General features: G+C 46.2%; 1 protein-coding gene across 1 annotated transcript in view; it reads right to left on the bottom strand.

The window, feature by feature from the left end:
- The window catches only part of Unc79 (UNC-79 domain-containing protein), a 109,710-nt gene that overhangs the window by 69,372 nt on the left and 19,317 nt on the right, over positions 1-21,021 (bottom strand). The window contains exons 13-23 of the mRNA XM_077677602.1: positions 18,522-18,735; positions 16,857-16,923; positions 16,747-16,784; positions 15,677-15,780; positions 10,741-10,828; positions 9,417-9,505; positions 9,180-9,303; positions 8,127-8,310; positions 7,193-7,335; positions 4,112-4,363; positions 981-1,160 (exon numbers count right to left, since the gene is read on the bottom strand). Coding sequence (XP_077533728.1) covers positions 981-1,160; positions 4,112-4,363; positions 7,193-7,335; positions 8,127-8,310; positions 9,180-9,303; positions 9,417-9,505; positions 10,741-10,828; positions 15,677-15,780; positions 16,747-16,784; positions 16,857-16,923; positions 18,522-18,735 — 1,483 coding nt within the window. The remainder of the gene's footprint in view (positions 1-980; positions 1,161-4,111; positions 4,364-7,192; positions 7,336-8,126; positions 8,311-9,179; positions 9,304-9,416; positions 9,506-10,740; positions 10,829-15,676; positions 15,781-16,746; positions 16,785-16,856; positions 16,924-18,521; positions 18,736-21,021) is intronic.

The raw sequence follows: 21,021 nt of genomic DNA, 5'->3' as shown, positions 1-21,021 counted from the left end.
TCACAAGAGCCCTTGCTGCTCACTTGCAGATACTGCTATGCCAGTGTGCTGTTGGGGTATGTAAACAATGACAGAGAATTTGCTGATGGTTCTACAGATGATAAGCGCCCTTTTCAGCCTTTTTTGATAGTCCATACAAGTACAAGGTCACCCTGAACTAGCACTGCTTTGTATGGTAACATCACTCGAGCTTTTTCAGTCACACTTTGAGCCATCGCTCATTCTCAACGTCATAACTTCTAAAAAGACCCTCGTTCCGCGACCCGAACAAACTTCCCACTTACTTTACCAATATAAACAGTTCAAACAAAGACATCGCAAGTAATTCAGCAAGCAGCAAATGTGATGCCACCCATAATGAAAGTTTAGGGTCACGGGAATCCCAGAGTTTAGGGCTGCATGATGTGAGGTGCTTCAAAAACAGGCCACACAAAAAGGGTGAGGGTTCCAGCTATTTGGTAATCCATGAGCTTCATAGCGCGAAAACAGACCAGGGACGTCAAGAAGAGGGACAACAAACAAACGCTAAAACACGCACCCCTCCTGCCCCTGCCCCATTCATTCATTTATATCTACGCTGAATCACTGCACCTTGTGGTGGAACACTTCACCACATTACAAAAGAAGGGCTCAAATCACCTCTTCTTCTTATACACATAACAAAATGCCACACAGCCCCATAACCCAATAACTTCTAAGTTCACGTTGTAAACATCATCTTCTCCTGCTCCCCATGTATTAATAACCAGACAAAACACTCGTCTCACAATCAATAACCCCCCTATAACCTGGAGGAGGCTCACCCCACAGGAGCACAGCCAACACGAGCTATAGCCCTGTGAACAGAGAACCTGCTCATGGCATAAATTTGGATGCTCAAACACGATCTCCCTTTGACAAGCAGTTGGAGCCATTCAACAACACGGTGTCAGAACGAGGCGCTTACACTCAACCCTGTTCGCAGAAGGGCCCCAACTGACCTGGCTTTCAGGGACAGTGGGTATCGCAGGTTCCTTGATGGACGACAGCGGGGCTAGGGTTGGCGGGGTCCGGTGGGGCGGTGTGGCCGTGGGGGGCTTCTGCGACGAGTCTTCCTTCAGAAGCGGCTTGGGCGAGATGGGAGGGTGGCTGTTGGCAAGGTTGGTCGGGTCTGTGGGAATCTGCAAGGGTGGCAATGACAACGCAGAGTGAGAAGTGCGACCCAGCAGCTTTGGGGTTCGACTAGTTAACAGCTACATAGGAATGCATAAGGTTACACAATTTCAACCTTCTTCAAAAGGTTCCCGAAATAGATCTTACAATATATCCCTTTCAGCCCTTGAACTCATGATTTCTAGCAAAAACCTTTTTTGTGTTTGTTTTCCTAATTATTGGGATCTGATAAGCTTATAAACGAAAAGTTGAGCATGCTGTGCAAGTAATTAGCGATTTAGAGGCATGACGACCAATTATGTCATTAGGCAATTAAAATTTCAAATTCCAACGAAAAAAATGTTCTTGCTTGTTTTCCTAAATTTTGAAAACCACTGAGCCCACACACAAAAAATAAAGTTGGTATGAAAGTATTTTTTTTAGTTACAGCCATGTAATAAAACTAGAACTTCGGTCCTTAAAGTCACCCTGACGTCTGTTTGGTCTTAGCTGCAATGCCTTCCTCTCTCTAGCGTTGAGCTGTAACCAAAAATGAACAATGGGGGTATCTATCAAAAGAGGCATCCTTAGAAAACTTTCCCAGAAAACTAGCTGTTTGGGTTTTGCTCTCAAATTGCTAGGAGAATTTTTTTAAATGTCTGAATAATAGGACACCAGGACCAAAAGAGATATTGCAAAGCAACAGCCATGTAGTGTGGAAGAGCAGCACTTAGTGCCATGGCATGAGGAGCAGCTATGCAACAAATTTTCTAAATCAGCGGCCAATGCCCATCTGACAAGCATTGTCTATGCTAATCAGCTTAGCTAAGCAGGTAACTATTGCAGCCACTTAGCCGATAGTTTTTGCCGCGAACAGAATTACACCAACATATTTACTCGCATGATGAAAACGTACTTTTGTATCCAAACAAATCAACGCATACATATTCGGGGTGTGTTCATTACGTGAGGTTAATTTTTTTCGAATTTTTTTTTTCCACTGTGATTTCAGCTTTGTGTCCCCTTCTGGAAGTCACTTTTTAAATTCTAATGGGGCTATGAAATTCGGCCACATTATCGTAAAATTAGTAAATGGCGGCAGAACAAACCCACACCCCTGTTACTACTGGAAATAGTCTGCCACAGTTCCTTGCTTCCATGTCTTTAAAGGGATCCTGCAACACTTACAACCGACTATTTGGAATGCATGTTTGGATAAAGTCTATTGTCTCAGGAATCTCCTCCCGCAAGAATGATTAAAATCCGTTCAGTATCACTGTAGATACGCGCAATGAAAAATCGCGCATAATTGTTCCCTCTCAACTCAGCGTGGACTACGCGGCCAAGGCTGCGCGCTCTCTCCCGGAGAGGGGGGAGCCTTATGACGTTCTCTTTGGGAGCCTTTGATCAGTCATGGGCTGGCAGGTTTTCTCTTTATCTCGGCAACGCGGAGTCGCTCGTTTCCGGTGCGGAAGGAGCGGTGCGGCAATTCAGGCATAGTTGCCTTCATGTGGGTTATCCGACTGTTGTGTTTTCGGATACCTGCTTTCGCTACCGTGCGTTTCGTCGTGCAATGGACCCAGCTCTGCGAGCGCGGCTCGAAGCGGCGAGCGCAGACATGGGTTTCGACCCGTATGCGGACACTTCTCGCCGCAAAGTCAGGAAAAGAGCCGGCGGCGGTTCCCCGGAGCCATCCCACCAGGCCGACGACGACATGCGGTGGTGCGACGGAACGACGGAACACCGTTTGCGCCTATCCTTTTCACTGCTCATCGCAAGCGCACTCGCGGTACACAGCGCGCTCACGGCACACCGCGGGAACGTTCGCAGCCACATTGCGCGCCGTCGACGGAACTCCGTTTGCTCGAAACAGGGCAACTCATACGCTCGCAAGCGCTCGCGCAGACTCGCTGTACGCCATTTTTCGAACCACAAACACCAAGCAGGTTGCCAGAAGTTGCGGCCTAGATGAGTTTAGTGCACAGCGCCACCGACGGCAGCGGATTGCACCGGAAACACGAAGGGGAAAGATCTTTTTTTTTGCCATTTTGATCATTTTAGCTGTGACATCAACAGCACGGCCCGAGTGACGTCCCTTAGGCCATGCCAGAACTGCATAATGAGGAAAATAGAAAGGAGCGCGGTTCGTTTTTCCGCGTCTTTCACAGCGATTTGCGCGGTTACCGCTTCACGTACACGTGTAATATTTGGCTCAGGTATTCCTCGGGGTGTAATCTAAATGTCGCGCAGGTTTACTTGCACTGCTCAAAAAGTGTTGCAGGGTCCCTTTAAGTACGACTATGCCCATGTATTGTGAACAGTGCTTAGCAATGCGTCAACATCCCACTGAAACAAACAGCTCCACAAACAGAAGGAGCATCAGAAGGCAGGTAAGCTAAAATCAAAAACCAAAGATCAGAAATTTAAAAAAATCAAAGCTAAGTGGTGGCGCCATCTTGTGTTGTCGCTTATATGTAATGCCTGCCGTGGGAGCCACAGAAGTCTGCATCAGATGGCTGATTCCTGCTTTTGTTTCTTTTTGTCTCGTTTGTTTCTTCTTTTTAACCCTAAAGCAACAAGCCAGCTGCTACACTCAAACAGTGATCCAAGCCCCCCATTCCCGAAGAAATTGCACTATAACTGCCATTGTGCTTCAGGCATTTGCACTTTAAGTAGGATGCTTAGAATCTAAGTTCCATGGGAGGCAAACCAGTAGTCCGAAAAGCCTGCAATTCATTCTGCTCCACACTGAAAGCAGTGGAAATACAAATGGTCTCCACTGTATTGAATCTCTTTGGTTCTCAAGATAACGGTACTTTGTGCAGCCATGCATGGTGTCAACCCAACAGGACATGCTCAACCCTGTCAGAGGTCAAGAAATCTACAAACATACGGCTGACAGGGGATGTTCCAATGCAGAGGAGAACCAAGCGAAAGGTCAAATAATGAACCATGGACAAACCAAGCGAAAAGCACTCACGTCAGCCATTGCGACCTCCATGACGGGGCAGAAGAACTCGACGAGCGCCAGTACCAGCTGGTACCAAATGGCGGTCATCTCGCAGAATAGGCATGCCACGGGCAGGGCAGTGGTGCCCGCCCCGACGCAGCCGGCCTGGCAGCACTGGTGCGACTCGCGTGGCAGCCGCAACATGGCGTGCAGCAGGGACAGGATCTCACGGGCCTCGGCTGTGCCCAGGCCTCGGTGTGCTGTGATCTCCTGCAGCTCCAACTGCTCAACCCCGATGGGTAGGGAACGTAACAAAAATTAGGAAGACGTCCAAGCATTCCTTATGATGCAGCGATTGTGAAAGCGTGAGTGTCTGAGAGCCGGATGTGTCCTCTTATTGTTATGGTAATCTTTTTTTCCGTTTGTGTTTTTTTCTCCTCTTCTGGGTTAGCATGACACAGCACATGTCCATGTTCCCACTGCTAAGCAAAGGGGATAATTAGTGGGTACATACTCTGCTACTCGCCTAATGGTTGTCTTTTTTAATGAGCATGCTCAAATTATTAATGTTGTCCTCAGGATTTGTCTACATCACGTTTTTAAGTAGAAGGTCACAACACATTCATAAGGGCCACCTTTACTCGGCTGGATCAGGAATCTGTGCGAGACTCACATTTTGGAGTTCTCCGGTCCGAAAGCAACCCAGACCCAAAGTTGCACAGCTTTCTTTTCAACTCAATAACCCTGAATTGAGCCACTGGCCATTTGGAGCGCCATTCATAGTCTACTTTGCATGTAGCCTGAGCGCCAGGGGTGTTGATTTGGTGCCTAACGAGTTGACTAGTGCTTTCACATTAATCACTCGCTTCCAAAGAAAGAGCGCAGGCAACTTCTGGGATGCAGCCACATCAATCCCCGTATTAGACTCAGTTCAACTTGTCATCATTGGTGATCATCATTAATGATGATGATTATGATCACCTTGTCATTACAGTGAACACCTCTTCATGATCCTTGCACGTCTTTAGTTAACGACACAGAGTGAGTTTGCAGGAAATCTCAGAGCCTTAGCACTGCTCACATTTTGTGAGATGTTGCAGGAAATCATAACGGCCTGTTCAGGGGCTTCTTAGTTTTGAAAAGCTGTTTCTACTGTACATTTCCTAGTGAGCTCCTCAGCATTCTGATATCAAGCAGCAGTCGTGTGCAAATATCCAAAATGCTGAGTACTTTGCAAACGTTGTTTGCTTTTACCACTCTAAGCATTTTGCCTTATCCAGATATCAAAGAAAATACAAATAAATTCACTTTGCCTCAAGACATTTTTTTTTAAACATTACTTCCAGCAGGAATTTCTCGGTTGGCTTTCCCACAAAACACCGCAGCTGTGCGCACGAGCCCAACATGTGTAAACCTTGCACAAAACAAGTGTATGCTAAGTACGGGATAGGACATAGCTGAAGTGGAACGCTACTTGGACACAGAGTCTAAACATCAAAAAGAGGAGTTAAAGAGTGTTGGCTGCTATAGTGAACATCTCAGCTGTTCATCATGTCCACGCCACTTCCACAAGGCCTGCCTTTAGGGGTGCTCCACAGCAATTACACTTATGGTGCAGTGAAAGTAACTAACCAAGGTAAGTAGCGAGGGCTAGTTACCTGGTTATCAAATTATTATATAATCTATGATAATTGTACTGATAATTTATGATTGTTTACGGAAAATTGCATTACATACGCATAACCATTTGAAATTTTTTTAGGTAGTGGCACAAGTGAGCAACTAAGAGTTACTGCCTGGCGGCTAGATCCTTGCAGTGAGAGACCCAGTCACACCAGCCACCAGCGCGCCTAGCAGGCAACTAATTTCCAATCTATAGGAATTGAAGCCAGTCAAAGAGCTGTTCAAGTTTTTAAATTACCCGATTCTAACGCGCACCTTTTTTCCGCAAAAATAGGCCGAAAAATCGCATGCGCATTAGAATCGGATACGAAACCAAAGCACCGAAACAGCTGAAATTTCGTTCCACCCATTGCCATCGCCATTTCAAGACGCGCCAAAGCTTTTAGCAACAATTTTTTGGATCTAGGCGCCTTGGCTTTTCTTTCGGCATTCACACAAATCGTCAGATTATTCCACTTGCGTGCTTGATAACAGCAATGGCAGCAGCGGCAACGAAGGTGTGCCGCTTCCGTGGCTTACGATGCTCCTACGTGTTCACAACGAGCGGTTGGCTGAAGCGTATGCCTCTGGAGAAGCTCGCGGGATGGGCGTGCGAGGCGTGGGCCACAATCCCATCGAACATGGTTGAACGTTCGTTCAGAAGTGTGGCATCGCGAACACGCTTGACGGCACCGATGAAGAGATGTTGCGGTCAGCAGAAGGCGACAAGGAGCTCTCGGAGAGCGACGATTAGTGAGATGAGTGAGATTACTTCGGGAAATAAATCGGCCGTTTCTCTCGCTTTCGTTTTTCTTGCTCACAAAGTTCCTTGCACGTTACAATCGGAGGTGCAAGTTTTTTCGGTTTTTTTGCCTGGAAAATCGGGTGCGCGTTAGAATCGGGGGCGCGTTAGAATCGGGTAATTACGGTAAGGAATCCTTTCTTGGTACTATTGACTTCTGGTATTGGTTACAAGCACAAAAAATGCCTATCAGGTGCGCAGCTACCCATTCCATTAGATACTTTATTTGAAACTAAAACTTGGTCATGCCAGCTGCAAAGTTTTCCAATGAAGACAGCACAGCTTCAAGTGGCACAACCTTGTACTGCAGAGGGCCTGCCTGAACTTTACAGTGAAGCCAAGTATACATTGTCTTCATGGTCCTTTAAATTGTACCAACAATCAGCAGCTTAGAACGGTTGTACTGTATATATTTGGTATTGATCTAGTTAATATTTTTTTATTTCCCTAGTGGGAAAAAAAAAAACCCTACCAATGAGCAGTGGGTGGAGCTGCTGACCAGCTCCAACCTCTCACACCAGCAACGATTGGTGGAAAGGGCACAGATGGCCAGCACAGTCCAAGGCATCCCGGACTAAGGAAGCCACAGTCCTGCCAGAAAACAGCCTCCCCCTCCTCCACGCGTTGTTCTCGGCCGTTCCACTTGCCTGCTTTATGAGTATGTCGGCCATGAGGATGTGGCAGCTGAGGGAAACCTCGGCCACGGACTTCTCCTCGCGCGGAGGAGCATCTTCGGGAAGGAAACTAGGGAGCTGGTCGCAGTCCAGGCCAAGGCTACCAAGCATGGTACCTGGTACCCAAAGGAGAGAAAACACGGGTCGGAAATCTGCCTACAACAGCAGCTGGCAACCTTTACACAGAACAGGTGTGTGAACCAAAGCACCTCAAAGTGACAAGGGGGGGTGGTTAAATCCCTGAGCAACCCTTATCTCTCCTTCTGGCTACCCCACTGACTGCAGCATGTGCATAACAGGAAAGACACTGATTCTGCCAACAGGCACAGAATCTTGCCACGATGGTTAAAACCAGCTAGGGAGGTGCCGATAACTCCAGAACAGATGTTCATGCCCCACAAGCTGCCATTTTAAAAGGCCTGTGCACCCTTTGCTGGGTCCCGTCTTGACTCCTGGCAGATCCTCAACTATTCCTATCTTGTGAACATAGTGCTGTGAAAGTGTTTTCTTGCTTGTGTATGCACCTTTTTCAGCCACACAAAGTAGAATTTAAAAAATGCCAATGCATGCAAGATTTTTTGCTCGTGTTGACACTCATCTTAGGGAACCTGAACATTGAATCCACAGACCCCTTAGCAACACGCCACACAACGAGGATAAAACTTCAGCATATTAAACACTGAACTGCTATTAAGTGCATCCTGCAGGGAACATAGACAGATGATGATGATGATGATGATGACGCTGATGGTGGTGGTGGTTATTATTACCGTTGTCATCATCATCATCATCATCATCGTGGTGATGATGGTGGTGGTGATGATGGTGGTGGTGATGATGGTGATGACGCCGACAACAACAACGCCGATTATGATTATTGTTTAATCACTGTGATGGGCCAGCGCACCAGTGGTGTCCTGTCTCAGCGGGTGAAAGCGAGGTGTCAGCCCGGTGACAGGTGCTTCCTTGGCTGCAGCGGCAGCGGTGTCACTCTGCGAGGTGGTTGCAGGGGGTGCCCCCAGTTGCACTCCACACGCAAACATGGAGAAGAGCAGGTTCAGGGGCACCGGAACCTCCAGCATGGTCAGGATCTGCAGAAGAGGCACAACAAAAGGACACTGGTGCACAGAACTGACAAACTCTCGTACCGTACATGGTGATCTCGATGCAGTTTTAAAGGTAGGACAGTGGTTGGTTGCCAGCCTGGTATAAAGTGCACAAGTACTGCAGAGATCAGGCAGTTTGGGAGGCGGTGAGACTTTTTCACAACTGACATGGCTAAGAAATGGCAGGATTGCTTCGCCTCGCTCCCTCCTCAATCTATCTCTCTGGCACTCATATCATGTCGCAGATGTCCTATATAAGTGCTGTCGCATTTTAAAAAGTGACATTCTCTAATAGAGCGGAGCAGAGGAAGAGAAAAAGCTTGGTGATTTGCAGAAAAAGCAATGCTAAAAGATGGAGATGAAAAGAGGGGGGAAGGAGCTTCCACTGTCAACCACAATTTAGTGAAGCATACACACCAGGAACAACATGCCCTCAACTTGGCAAAAGAAGAAGTGCCAGGGCCACTTTATAACTGACGGATATCAGAAAGTAGTGCTTCAGCTTTGCCTCAATGCAAAAGACTTATGCAAGGGGCCTGCTCTGTAACAGCATGCACTACATCGCTTCAAACTGAATATTAAGATGCTAAGGGGAAATCATAACTTCAACAACACAAAAACTAAATGAATGTGTTCTTTCTTGCCTAGTAAATAGGGAGGCATCGAACACCCGTGGCTTCAGGTGTTCAATTTCTTGTGTGTTCAATTTTCTAAAGCTGCGCACACTTTCACTCACTCGGAGTTCGCTCTTATCACAGCCGCTTCCAAGTCCCCAGTTCTGGGTTCTCAAATGACGAAACGTCCTGCCCACGTCAACAGCCAGCAATAGCTACACAAAAATATGATGAACGTACTTGCAGCCAGTAGAGGGCTTGCTCCTGTACTTGGACTGTGGTGTTCTCGAAGCGGGCAGTCAGGAATCCATACATCTGCTTGATGTTGAACCCCAGGGGGCTAAGGTCGGGATCGAGGACCTTGCTGCAATGAAGCAGCGAAAAAGAAGTTAGCAGGAGAAGACGTCCTGATTCCCCAGAGATAATGTGTGTTTTAGTGCTAAGCACTTTTAAGAAAACAAATTCAGGCCAGCTCACCTGAGGAGAATTTTGAGTTCGGAAAGCTCCTCTTCTGGAATTTCGAATCTGAAGGCTTCCATCCAATGCGGCATGATGTATTCCCACACCTGCTGACGCAAAAGGCAAGTAATTAGTGTGCGTGCACAATAAAGGATTTCGGCCCATCAACACTTTGGAGCACATAATGCACACGTGGAGAGGGAAAAACAAAATACAAAGAAAGTCACTGCCAAATCCCGCTACACATGCAAGTAACAGTCCAAAAATCACGCAATCGAGCTCTCCCCATGTGCGGAAGAACGGCCTACGTAAAATATGTTCTCGCTGTCCTGAACAGGCTAGCAGTTGGCATCTTGTATATGACCCCCACTTTTCAACAAAGGATGACAAGCAATACATGTGTGCCAATGAATTTTGGCTACACTGCACATCAAGACGTAAAGATGGGAAAATTTTTGCGGATTATTACCTCAATATTATCCTAAAAGTACACTTCACTTCTGTGTAATAGCGAATGGGAGGGAGCAGCAAACATCTGGTATTGTTACACCAAAGTTCAGCTGACCAGAAGTGTACAAAATGTATTATTGGGTCGAATTGAGCATTAATTTCTAATTAAATGATCTGAAACCACCCTACAGTTAGGTAATATCGATAAAAAGGTTTGCTACAATTTTTGAACAAGTAGACACTCCCTCCTCCCCTCCTGTAAAATTCTCCATGATGAGTTCTCTTTGCTTTTGTTGCATTTTTCATCTAAGTACAGACTTTAATGTTTCCATAAACTTATCAATTCAACACATTCCAAAAGTATCAACACGACAAGTTTCAACAATTCCTCAATACACCACCATACCTTATTAGGCCTGGAAATTACCTCCCAATCAATCGCTGCTCAACTCAAAGCTTCACTGCTCCTTGTAGGGCAGCCATGAAGTTTGTAGGGCAGCCACAGAAATTGAAGAGGAATCAATCACATTCTGTAATTGAAGTTTTTTCCTGCATCTTTTTTCTACGTTCTTTTTCAGACATCAGCAGATGAGCATCTCAGACTTTTCTACATCACGCCCATAGAAACAAACCCAGTCACACATGTCTGCTTCATTCAAAAGATTGCAACTTTAGCATGTTCACCTAAACAGAAACTTGGGCTATCAAAAGCTGCGGGCAGTAACGACAAACATGAACTTGCAACCATAATCAACAAGACTTTTAGAGGGACGTAGAAAATAGGCTGGCACGCACTTATGCCCAGTGCACGTAGGCATGCGTTCGTGCGATACAAAAGTCGTATGAGAGACTGATATCGTCCTGCAGAGACTGTACGTAATGAAGCGCCCACCTCTCTGTTGATAATGTCGTACGGAACGAGGCAAAGGAGTGTCTTGAACCCCTCCTTGATCTGATCGGTCTGGCAGGGCCAGTTATCCCTGGAAGAGAAGACAGACACACGCGTCAAGCAGAAATTAGTGGGGCTGCTCGTTTGACAGTCACAGACTCACTGCGGATAGTTCGTGGGTAGTCCAAGGATTCTCCACGCCACAGAAATATATGTGAAAAATGAATGCCGGAATGCTTATCGGGGACTCCGCAGAGAGTCTGAGACTGACAATCAAGGAGCCCCAGTATTAGTAGTACAAAGCTGACCTATAGTTCATCTCACAAGCTAGCTGCAGCACTGTGGAGGCTACATTGTTATCAATAGTGCGCCCACTGAGGGCGCCTAATCCGCCGTGAAGGGGGTCCTGAAAGGACACTCCCTTCTCCCCTCTCGGCAAGTGGCACCGCACGGCCCCGGCGCCTTTTGTCGCTTCCTTCGCGGTGAGTTAGGCGCCCTGCGGGGGACAACAATGTAGCCTCCACAGTGCTGCAGCTAGCTTCTGAGATGAACTATAAGTGCGCGGAAGATTTTTTTGGCAGACCTGGGGTGCCGTATTTTCGCGCGTACAACCTGCACCAAAAATGCGAATTCAGTGGCAAAGTAGGGGTGCGGATAATACACGGGGTTTTTCCTTTAGTGCAGCTTCACGGCAATGCGCGTTGTGCCGTGAAGCTCCTACACAGTAACATTGACTGAGCCTTCCATGGCAGTGATTGCGCAAAATATATAAGGGCAAGGAAGAAAAAACAAGGACTAAAATAAGAAAAAAAAAACACAAACAACATGGATGGAACCGAAGATGACCTTGTGTACAACAGTGAGGACTGCGGCTCAAGCTCTAGCGAGAGCAGCGACACTGAGTGAATCGTAACTTTTGGCTTGCAGTCAGTGTATTCTACTAGCTAAATATACCCTTTTTCTATCCACATAGTATGTGATGTGTTGCTTCAGCAGTAGCTTTGGTGCAGCCTTTCCTGTATCAAATGTGCGGGCAATACGTGAGGATTTTTTTCTTTTCCGGAGGGCTGAAGATGGGGGTGCGGATTATATGCAGGGGTGGGCTATATGCGTGAAAATACGGTATTACACCAGCTGCAATGCTCTCCAGGGTGAAAAAGTGTACGTACAAAGCATGGCATGAGAAATACCTTTTTAGTTGCCTAAACAATTTATCCAAAGAACCAGAGCACAGGTGAGACTAGTTGTAATGGATTGGTGGAAGTAAAAGAACAACTTCCTTACACCTGATTTTCCATCATACCCTCTCGGTGTCTCTCTTTTTGTTTCCAACAGCTCTGAATGTGACAGCATTCCTGTGCCCGTAGCCACTGCGGAAGAGGGAGCGGTATAGGGGAGGAATCTAGAGGGGAAAATGATGTCCCCTGAGGCTTCATACTAGGGCACAGATGATGTACAGCCAAGGGTACACAAATATCCCAGATGGGGTTGTTTTTACAGATGCCGACACACTTAAAACCAAGTTTCATAGCCTTTTCAAAGAATGGGTGTTGAACTGGAACCGAACTGAACCGAAAACCGGAATTGAACAGGTATTTTTTTCCGGAATTTACCCAGAACCTGAACCCAAATTGGAACTGAACCAAAAAAATAAATATCGGTTACCGGTTCACAACAAAATGGTCTGACCACCCGTAATTGGTAATGCACAGCCAATCTCATTCGTGCTTTCTCTTTCACGCAAAATCAACTTTGCAACCTGTCACACCCTCTTCCCCATCAGTGCAATCATAACACTATCAAGCTCTACATGTGGTCGCAACATGGGGAAAAGTATGCGCACCAGTGTTGCAAGGGTATGCTGCTGCTGATTGCGTGTGCCGAGTGCAATTCTGAGCGATATAAATGACACACTTCCAGCATACTAAAGGCGATATGAAACAGGGATTTTTCCCTTCTTTTGTAGTGACTGTATAGGAGCATTCAGACTGCTAGATTGCTGCACTGCACAATGGTGAAGGCCCGCACCCTAAATGTGACTTTATGGTCTACTTCATATTTTGCTAAAAAGGTCCCACAACTTGAAGCTGTAATTATTTGCTGTGTGCTATCCCCAGGAGTGGTTCAGTGGTTACGCCTAATGCAGGTTCGATCGCCACCCCCAACGGCCATTTTTGTGATGCAGATGAAAAACAAAAATGTCTCCGTGTCAATATTAACCCTTTCGCTGTCACTGACGTACTGGTACATTTTCGCATTTCCCCTCTGCAGTGTCACTGACGTACCGGTACGTCAGTGACACTGGCTCTTTCAGATGCAGAAAAACGGGATCCGACATTTCGGCTATTTCCAAAAATGTGTTAAAATTGTAATTTTTTTACTGAAAAAAATATTTTGTGGAAACCGAAAACAAATTAGTTTATTTAAATGTGTGCAAAGTCTCCACAGAAAAAAAATGCAGCGAAAGCTGCAATAGTTTGTGTTTTACAAAGGTAAGCATTTTGAATTTCGCTCGATTCGTCCAACACGTCCGTAACCCACGTCATTTTGGGGTTTTTTTTAGAAAAGGAAAGTTTTTTTCTGCAAATTTGCTTCATATATTTTAATTCCTGTGCACAGAATTTTTTTTCCCACATTAAAAATGCTGGCGGACACACATGTCCCATCTTTTCAAAACATCCCTGTCTAGTCTCTACATGACGTTAGGGCTTGGCAAGAAATTGGCTGGTGGACCAACACTACTTCATCTATTTTCCCTAATATCTGGCCCAATCATTTAAATTTGTCTTTCAAAAATCACCAGTCATTGGTAAAAAGCAGTATTGCGAATTTTTGCTTGCGTCTTGTTTTTAGTCACCTTAAACTGCTAAACCTTTTCTTCTCCATTCCCAGTTCATCGAACCAGTTCAAAGCTCCCAAACCAGTTCGCAAACCAGTGTGGTACTGTATAAAGCGGATTATAGGTCGAGATTTTTTCCTGAAAAATTTGCCGAAAAGTCACCCCTTGACCTATATAGCGGTCATTGGCTTAATTCTAGTCGTTATTTGGCAACCGGGCAGCCCATCGAGCCCATCCAAACCGCGAAAGCACCATCACCACCACCACCATCAATAGGATGCCCGCCATCTTTGTTTTGTTGCTTCTCACGCTGTCAGTGAATGTGTGCGTACTAGTTTCTTCTTGCTCAAAATGAGTTTGGACGCTCGGTGCCAGTTCACAGCAGCATTTAAACGAAAATTTGGAGTTTTCCACAACGTGTCCGCCTTGGCCAGTTTGGTGCCACCAAAAGAAGTGCACGCTATTGGCGTTAGCTGAAGGGGCAGCTCTCGGTATGCAACGCTCGGAAGACCTCGTTTTATTAGCGCTGCTCAGTGCACCTGTGCTGCTGTACGAAGTGGCGACTTTTGTCCGCAAGCGTCGTGCGACGTCTCTACGAATGGATACCCCAAGATGCTTGCTGGCCGCCTGCACAGACTGGCTCTCAGTACGGTCTGCACACGAGTGTCCCATGCTTTGCGCTCACTTCACAATGACATGGTCTTGCGAGTTTTTAAGTGCTACATATGCAATTCCCTGGACTGCACCGAGGATGACTTGCTGTGTGGGCAACAGCCAGCGAGAAGCAGTCGTTCGAGGACATTTCAGACAACCATAATGAGTAATCTGAGATGAAACAAGTTATACAGTCAAACCTCGGTACAACGAACACCACATTAACGAACTTTTCAGATTAACGAGCGTTTAAGAAATCCCACGCCGACTGCTTATAGTTTTAATGTAAAATTATTTCACTACAACGTACTTCAGAATAGCGAACGTTTCAAAATAACGATCATTTTATTTAGTTCCGAGCCATGTTAACAACACCTCAGTACTACGAACTCATATTTTCAAGGCCGGAGACTCTTAGAAGTCCGTTAAACAATCGCGGCAACCTGGGCAGTGTGCTAGTAGACGACACGGCAAAGCGCAGCGAAGAAGAGGACGTCTTGCAACTTGCTCCGCGGAATGCGGCAGCCGATGCAAGAGGGAGAAAAAAAGGTGAGGAGACGAGAAAAAATGAAGCATGGGTAGCCTTCTCCGTCCCGAAAGCCGCGGCCGCGCTATTCGCGCTCACCCTAACTTTTTCTACGTTTCGCCGCTGCTCACGTGGCTTGCTGGATCTCCACGGACATCAGCGGAGCTGACAACAGAGGACATTGCCCAGACCGTGAGCGTTCAGGATGAAGAAGTGAAGATGGCAGCGAGGATGGCATGAACAAGGATGCCTCTGAGGGTGCCGCAGCAGCACTCGAAGACAACGACGAGCACGCGACGACTGCGGATGTGGTGGACAGCATACAAAAACTCCGCACATGTCCGGGAAAAACCGCACGGCCACTGATTCACTCCCCAGGAATGTGTAAGAGTTTGATTCCTTCGTGCTAGGAAGCTTGTGCTACTCGCGCTAGATGAAAATCGCCAACCACTTTAAATAAACGTGCATTGTTTCGTGATCACTAGAGCATTTTTTTGTGAAAAATGACTCCAAGGATGCACTGCTGTACACGTAGGTCGTTTTAGGCATTGAAATACTATTTGTTTTCTTAAATTTTGCGATTTTCACTATAACGACCTTTCAGAATAACGAGCAATTTTCCACGGTCCCCTGAAGTTCGTTATATCGAGATTTCACTGTAGCCTCAATAAAACAGTGTTGTGTAACTTTTTTTTTTTTGCATTTTTCATTTACAAGGTAAGAGGGTCAACCTATATTCCAGCTCGACCTATAGTACACATTATATGGTACATGATTTAGTCGAACCGGAATTGAACTGGAATGAAAAGAATTGGCTTGGCACACTGGCTCAAGGGTGACAGATTTCCCATTAGCGTTACGCAAAGCTGGCACAGGCTGCATGCGTGTGCCAGGATTGCCCCCATGCTAGTAGTACTCACCAGTGCCCTCCAACTTGAGCATACTCTGCTGGGTGAGGCAGGAGACAGGACACAAAAACGTCAAAGTGGGTCCGTACAATATCCATCAGCCAGCCGTGGATGTACTGCGCGAGCCACAACAAGCACAATAACTGGGTCAGGGCTTCCTCCCCCAATAACACCTCCACACACAATCAACAGTCTGTCGACTTCCTACCTTGTTCAATGTGCTACATGCGTTTGGCGGGGGCAAGGGCAGCAGGTCTTTCGAAGCTTACAAATCACACCAACATAATGCAGAAAAACTCATTCACTTGAACTCCCCAATCCCATCCCCTTTATTCCCCAGATTCATATACAAACAGATCCAAGTGGTGTGCAGACAAAGCTACTTTACAACATATCATATGGGCATGCCCACAGAAACCTCACTCACATGGTGGAACATTAAATAGCAGTACTCCAGAGCAATGGGAGGCCACTTCACTCAGCTCTCACCCCTATGCACAGCAACAACTTGTCCAACTGGCGGCAGATGCCGCAAGGGCCCACAGGCTCATGGCTGCCACCTAACAGGGAAGGCCAGGTGACTTTCTCTCTAGCTCTACCCTCCTTCCTTCTAACAGTTTGGGCTTAAATCTCTCTCTCTCCCCCTCTCCCTCTCCCTCCCAACCACCCATTTACTCACTCACTCACTCACTCAACATTGAGTCACCAGATGAAAGAAAAAGAAATCTGACCAAAAATAACTTATGCCTGAATTTTTCGACCATCAGTGCCCTCCTTTTATCATTGATATTAGGCCCTGCCCTCTAACTTACTATGGACGCTGCTCGTTGATCCTAAACACAATCTCATGGCGACAAATGTGGCGGGGAGGGTGTCATTTAAGAACCCTGTTTTTATAATTCCTGGCTTGTCCCTTTTCGAGTTGTTGTTGTTCAACCATTGATCGGCCGATACCTTAAAGTCTCCAGACTGTTCTAGTGAAGGAAATTAGGCATGTCATTTGTGAGCCAACCACCATTCTCGCACAGGCAGACGTTGGCCTTACGAATCCTGCTACACTCGAAACATGCGTTTGCACCCACCTCCGTTTTGAGCCTCTCCAATGCATTTCCTGTTTGATCTGCAGCAAAGAGGGACAGACACAGAGGTCAGCAAGGGTGTATGCATGGGGGCATAGGTGGTCCGCACACACCATCTGGCAGGCAAGCCGTGTAGTGGAACCACTGGAACAGCATTCCCAAAAGGCGGCCCAGGGTCTCCTGCAAGTGAGCACACACGTGGGGCATGTGTTACTGCTTGCAGGAAGCTGAAAAGCAGGAGTGATGCCACCACACCATGCAGGCATGCCTACAATGCCCTAACAATCAGGTTACTTTTTCATGCATTGCCATGCACAGTTTCCACGCTAGAACATTTTAGGGGGGGAATGGGGAATTAGGTTAAACCCGACCTAGAGTTTGCCATTTACAAGAATAGCTATGGTCACAAGATAAGCTGTACCCTCAAATGGAATTATTGTGGTAAAGCGATGGCCGTTATTCTAGTCCAGAGCAATTAATTCCCAGTAATGAATTATAATTGCAAAGTGCTCTCTACTTTGGTGATGGCCTACAAAAAACTTGCTTAGGAGTTGCTTTTGCCAGCACTTGCTTGAGAAGATGATTTTAAGAAGACTATCTAAATTTCAAAAAGATAATTACCACCATTGGAGGAAATTACAAGTTACCCTCATAGTAGCCTATGGCAAACATCACACTGACCCTATCTATAGTTACAAGTTGGAGCGGCTACAGGATATCTTATGCTAAGACTGACCCATCCAAAGTATGGAATTAGTGAGAGTCGAACAACTTAGCTTTCCCATTTTTACCAGTTCCTCAGCTTACAATACCTGCATCAGAATTATAGCGCCTGAAAAGAGATTGGCGCTGCTAAACAATGCTTTTGTTAATGAAAGTAAAACATTCTTATCCAAATGGCATTTAAAAAAAATCCAACTTCTCCCTGATTCAGAACACTGACAATAGCTCCAAACTGACATTAAACCACAGCACTTGAATGTGACAGAAGTAACAAGACTGGGTGCTTGTCAGCGTCCAGTCTTGTCACTTCTGTCCTGTTCAAGCACAGTTGTTTAATATCAGTATGTATTAACAAGCCCACTCTAATGTGCTTTTTTTAGCTCCAAATTGTTTTTCTTCTGCCGAAATTTATAGTACATTTCACACACTCCAACACGTTATTGTACTATAAAACTTTGGGCAAACAAAAACCGTTTGGTATTTTCATTACTTAATGTACAGCTATATTAAACCCATATAAAACCGTATGTTTGTTATGGTCTTATACTAAACTTCACCGTAAATTTGGGTGGAAAAAAGAACTGGTGGGTATTTTTAATGTTGCATATAGGTTGTATTCACTGGCGAGGCACACATGCAGGCAACCATGTGAGTGCACTGTCACTGGTTACATCAGGCTCCACGGGATGGCGGTACTTGTCCGTGCTAAGCGCATGATATGGGTTGTATATTTCAAGCACTAGCCCACCAAACACGAAGTAATGCCTCGACTCCAATGCAAGTGCGATTAATAACATCACTATTGACACCACCGTTGAGAATCGTGTTGAAATGGAGCAGACGACGCACGCTGGTGTTTTTTTTTTTGCGGCGTGCAGGCACAGTGGCACAGGCCACGCCATGTCTGTGGCGCTTCGGCCATGTCCGTGGCCGTTTCCAGTGTTGCGAAGCGAAAAAACTGACAGCTAAACTTTTCTGTGAATACCATCTGTATGAAATTATATGGGTTCATGCAGGATTTGTACGGGGGTCCCAAAGATAGCAGGCTCACTCACCGGCGGGGTGTTGTCCTCGGGGGTGCAGAGGCCGACCAGGAGCCAGACGCCGTAGCGGCTGAGCAGCTGCCGCTCCTCCTGCGCCATGCACTCGAGGGACTCCTCGGGCCCCTCCGACAGGGCCGTCCCCGAGCGCGAGTGCCGCTCCGTCGTCGACTCCTTGCCCGGCGCTCCCCCCGCCTTGTCCGACATGGGCTGCGCCTCCTTCAGGAGGCTGCACAGGCAAGGGGGGATAAGGGCAGGGGAAGCGAACAAGGTTACAGTTGGAACCCCATTTGTAAACGAAAAGCAACATACAGGTTTTGCAAAGTTCTACATTTTACAAAGCAGACTTTGATTTGCCTACTTTAACCCTTTGAGGGCCATATTTTTTCCCCAAATGCGACCCCCCAGGGTCGATTTTTTTTTATTGCTGATTTAAATTCTTTGGGCAAATCTATTTCAGGAAAAAAACATCTTAATTTTTTTAGGGTGACCGTGAAGTGACAAAAAAATCGTTTGTGTTGTTGCATATGTGTGGTTTATTCATGAGTAACACAAGAAAAATTCTAAAAAAGTTTCGTGGCCACAAGAAGGGGGAGAAGCGCAAGAAGCGCATCAGTTTCGCGGGCGCAAGAAGCGGAAAGCGCCCAGAGGATGAAACTGGAACTAGGTGCTGTGCGCCCGCACGTGACGCGATGCGCAAGCGATAGCCGCCGCACCGCTGTAGTAAAGCATAAAGAAAGAAAAAAAAGCGGCATTGCCGCCATAAAGAATTTTACGTGTTTCCGCAGTGCAGCAGTACATGCCAAGAAACAGAAATGATCAAAAAAGGCGCGTTTTTTAAACATACAAGCAATGCTGACATGTACCTCTTGACAATTTTGAAGGTGTTTGCAGGGGACGTACATGTACATCATTAAAATTGCGGTTTTATTTCAGCGTACGAAATTCTCTCTTTCACAAAATATTCGTGTGCCCACCATCTGCTAAATAGCCAAGGCGGTAAGGTGTCCTGAAATTTAAAGAGCAAGAGCAGCAAGAATTGCATAGTATTGATTCCTCTCAGCTTCAAAGCAGTAAGAAAATTGTTCAAAATGAATTAATTGCTTTCTGGATAAGGATTTAGACCCAAAATCTTTTGTACTACAGCTAAGCAACTGTTTCCACTGTTTGCTGAATAGGCATAAGCCATTACGCAGCTCAAAGCCATACGTGACAAAAGTTCATGCAACTTAAATGCGATCAATTCTGGAGGTACATTTGATTTTTAAACCCTGCCAAGCATAAATGCTTAGTGTAATAGTGTAAATGCTGTTTTTTTTACGCAAGAGTTACGTGTTTGGTTTTTCATCACAGCTTCACAGTGACATGAAAAGTTTACACGCAGGCCCGAACCAAGCTAAGAAACCAAACCAGAGTGTGGTTTGGTTTGGTTGGAAACAACAAAGAAACCAAAGTGTGCTTCACCGAGAAGTGAATATTCCTGCAAGCATCTCTGTTTCGGTTTGTGCTGGCAACAAGTCACATGCCATTACCACTTTTCCGAAGCCAGCCTACAGGCCTCTTATTGCCACCAGTGCTGGCATAGATGTTACTGAAACAACTGCCCATTATCGCTATCCATAACTAACATTCATGGCTCTCATGCAAACCTTTGTTTCTGTGTTTAAAAAAACACCCTGCCAAGAGCTGCGGCATGTGGTTCGAAAACTGTGACTATGCGTGTCAATTTGATCAGAACTTTGCCACCTGTTACTTTTGTTTGCTCATTTCTTGAATACAAGCTCACTCAAAAATAAATAAAGGAAGATCCATTGGTTAGGAATGTGTGAGCACCTCACTCTGCGTTTTTCAGCAGTTTGGCAAACAACTGACATCAGAACACATCTCATATTCTTTTGATAACCCTGCAGTAGCTGCACACTTTGTTTTACAGTACACATCTATGATGACAAACAACAACAACACAAAAAAACATGTCCCCCACCGCTACCCAACCCCGAGCAGCACTGGCTGTATGACAACAGTAGGGTCGCTTAGTTCGGCCACTCATCCGCAGTGTGGTGAGTGGTAGTGGGCACTGCCCAGGCTGGGAGCATGCGAGAAGGTTAGCAAGCGGGGATGGGCAGGAAAGAGAAGCAAAAGGCATGCTTTGACTGACACCTCCTTGGTGACGTCCCCCGATCCTATTGTCAGAGGCAGCTCCGCCTATGCCATACACTATATTTTCGTCCTGTGCTCTTGTGTCGCCCACTCTGGTGATGGAGCCATGCAAAAATTTTGCCGACGCGCCCCATCTATTGAATGGGAGGCTTAGCGCAAAAAAGGCAAGGACAGTGGCAGATGAGACAGGCGTCTGCCACTGTCCTCGTCCTTTTTGCACTAAGCCTCCCATTCGGTATGTACCAACCAGCCCAACAGCACGTTTTATTGAAGTACCCCATCTATTGCTCACATAATTACAGATTTTTCTCCCCTTTAGCTGAGCCATGACAATGTTTCACACTACAATTAGCAC

Source organism: Haemaphysalis longicornis, unplaced genomic scaffold (assembly GCF_048455015.1).
Source record: "Haemaphysalis longicornis isolate Haplotype H1 unplaced genomic scaffold, Haemaphysalis longicornis Haplotype H1 scaffold_7, whole genome shotgun sequence".
Taxonomy (NCBI): domain Eukaryota; kingdom Metazoa; phylum Arthropoda; class Arachnida; order Ixodida; family Ixodidae; genus Haemaphysalis; species Haemaphysalis longicornis.
Note: the sequence above shows the minus strand (reverse complement) of the source record. Positions and strands in the feature narration are given on the sequence as shown.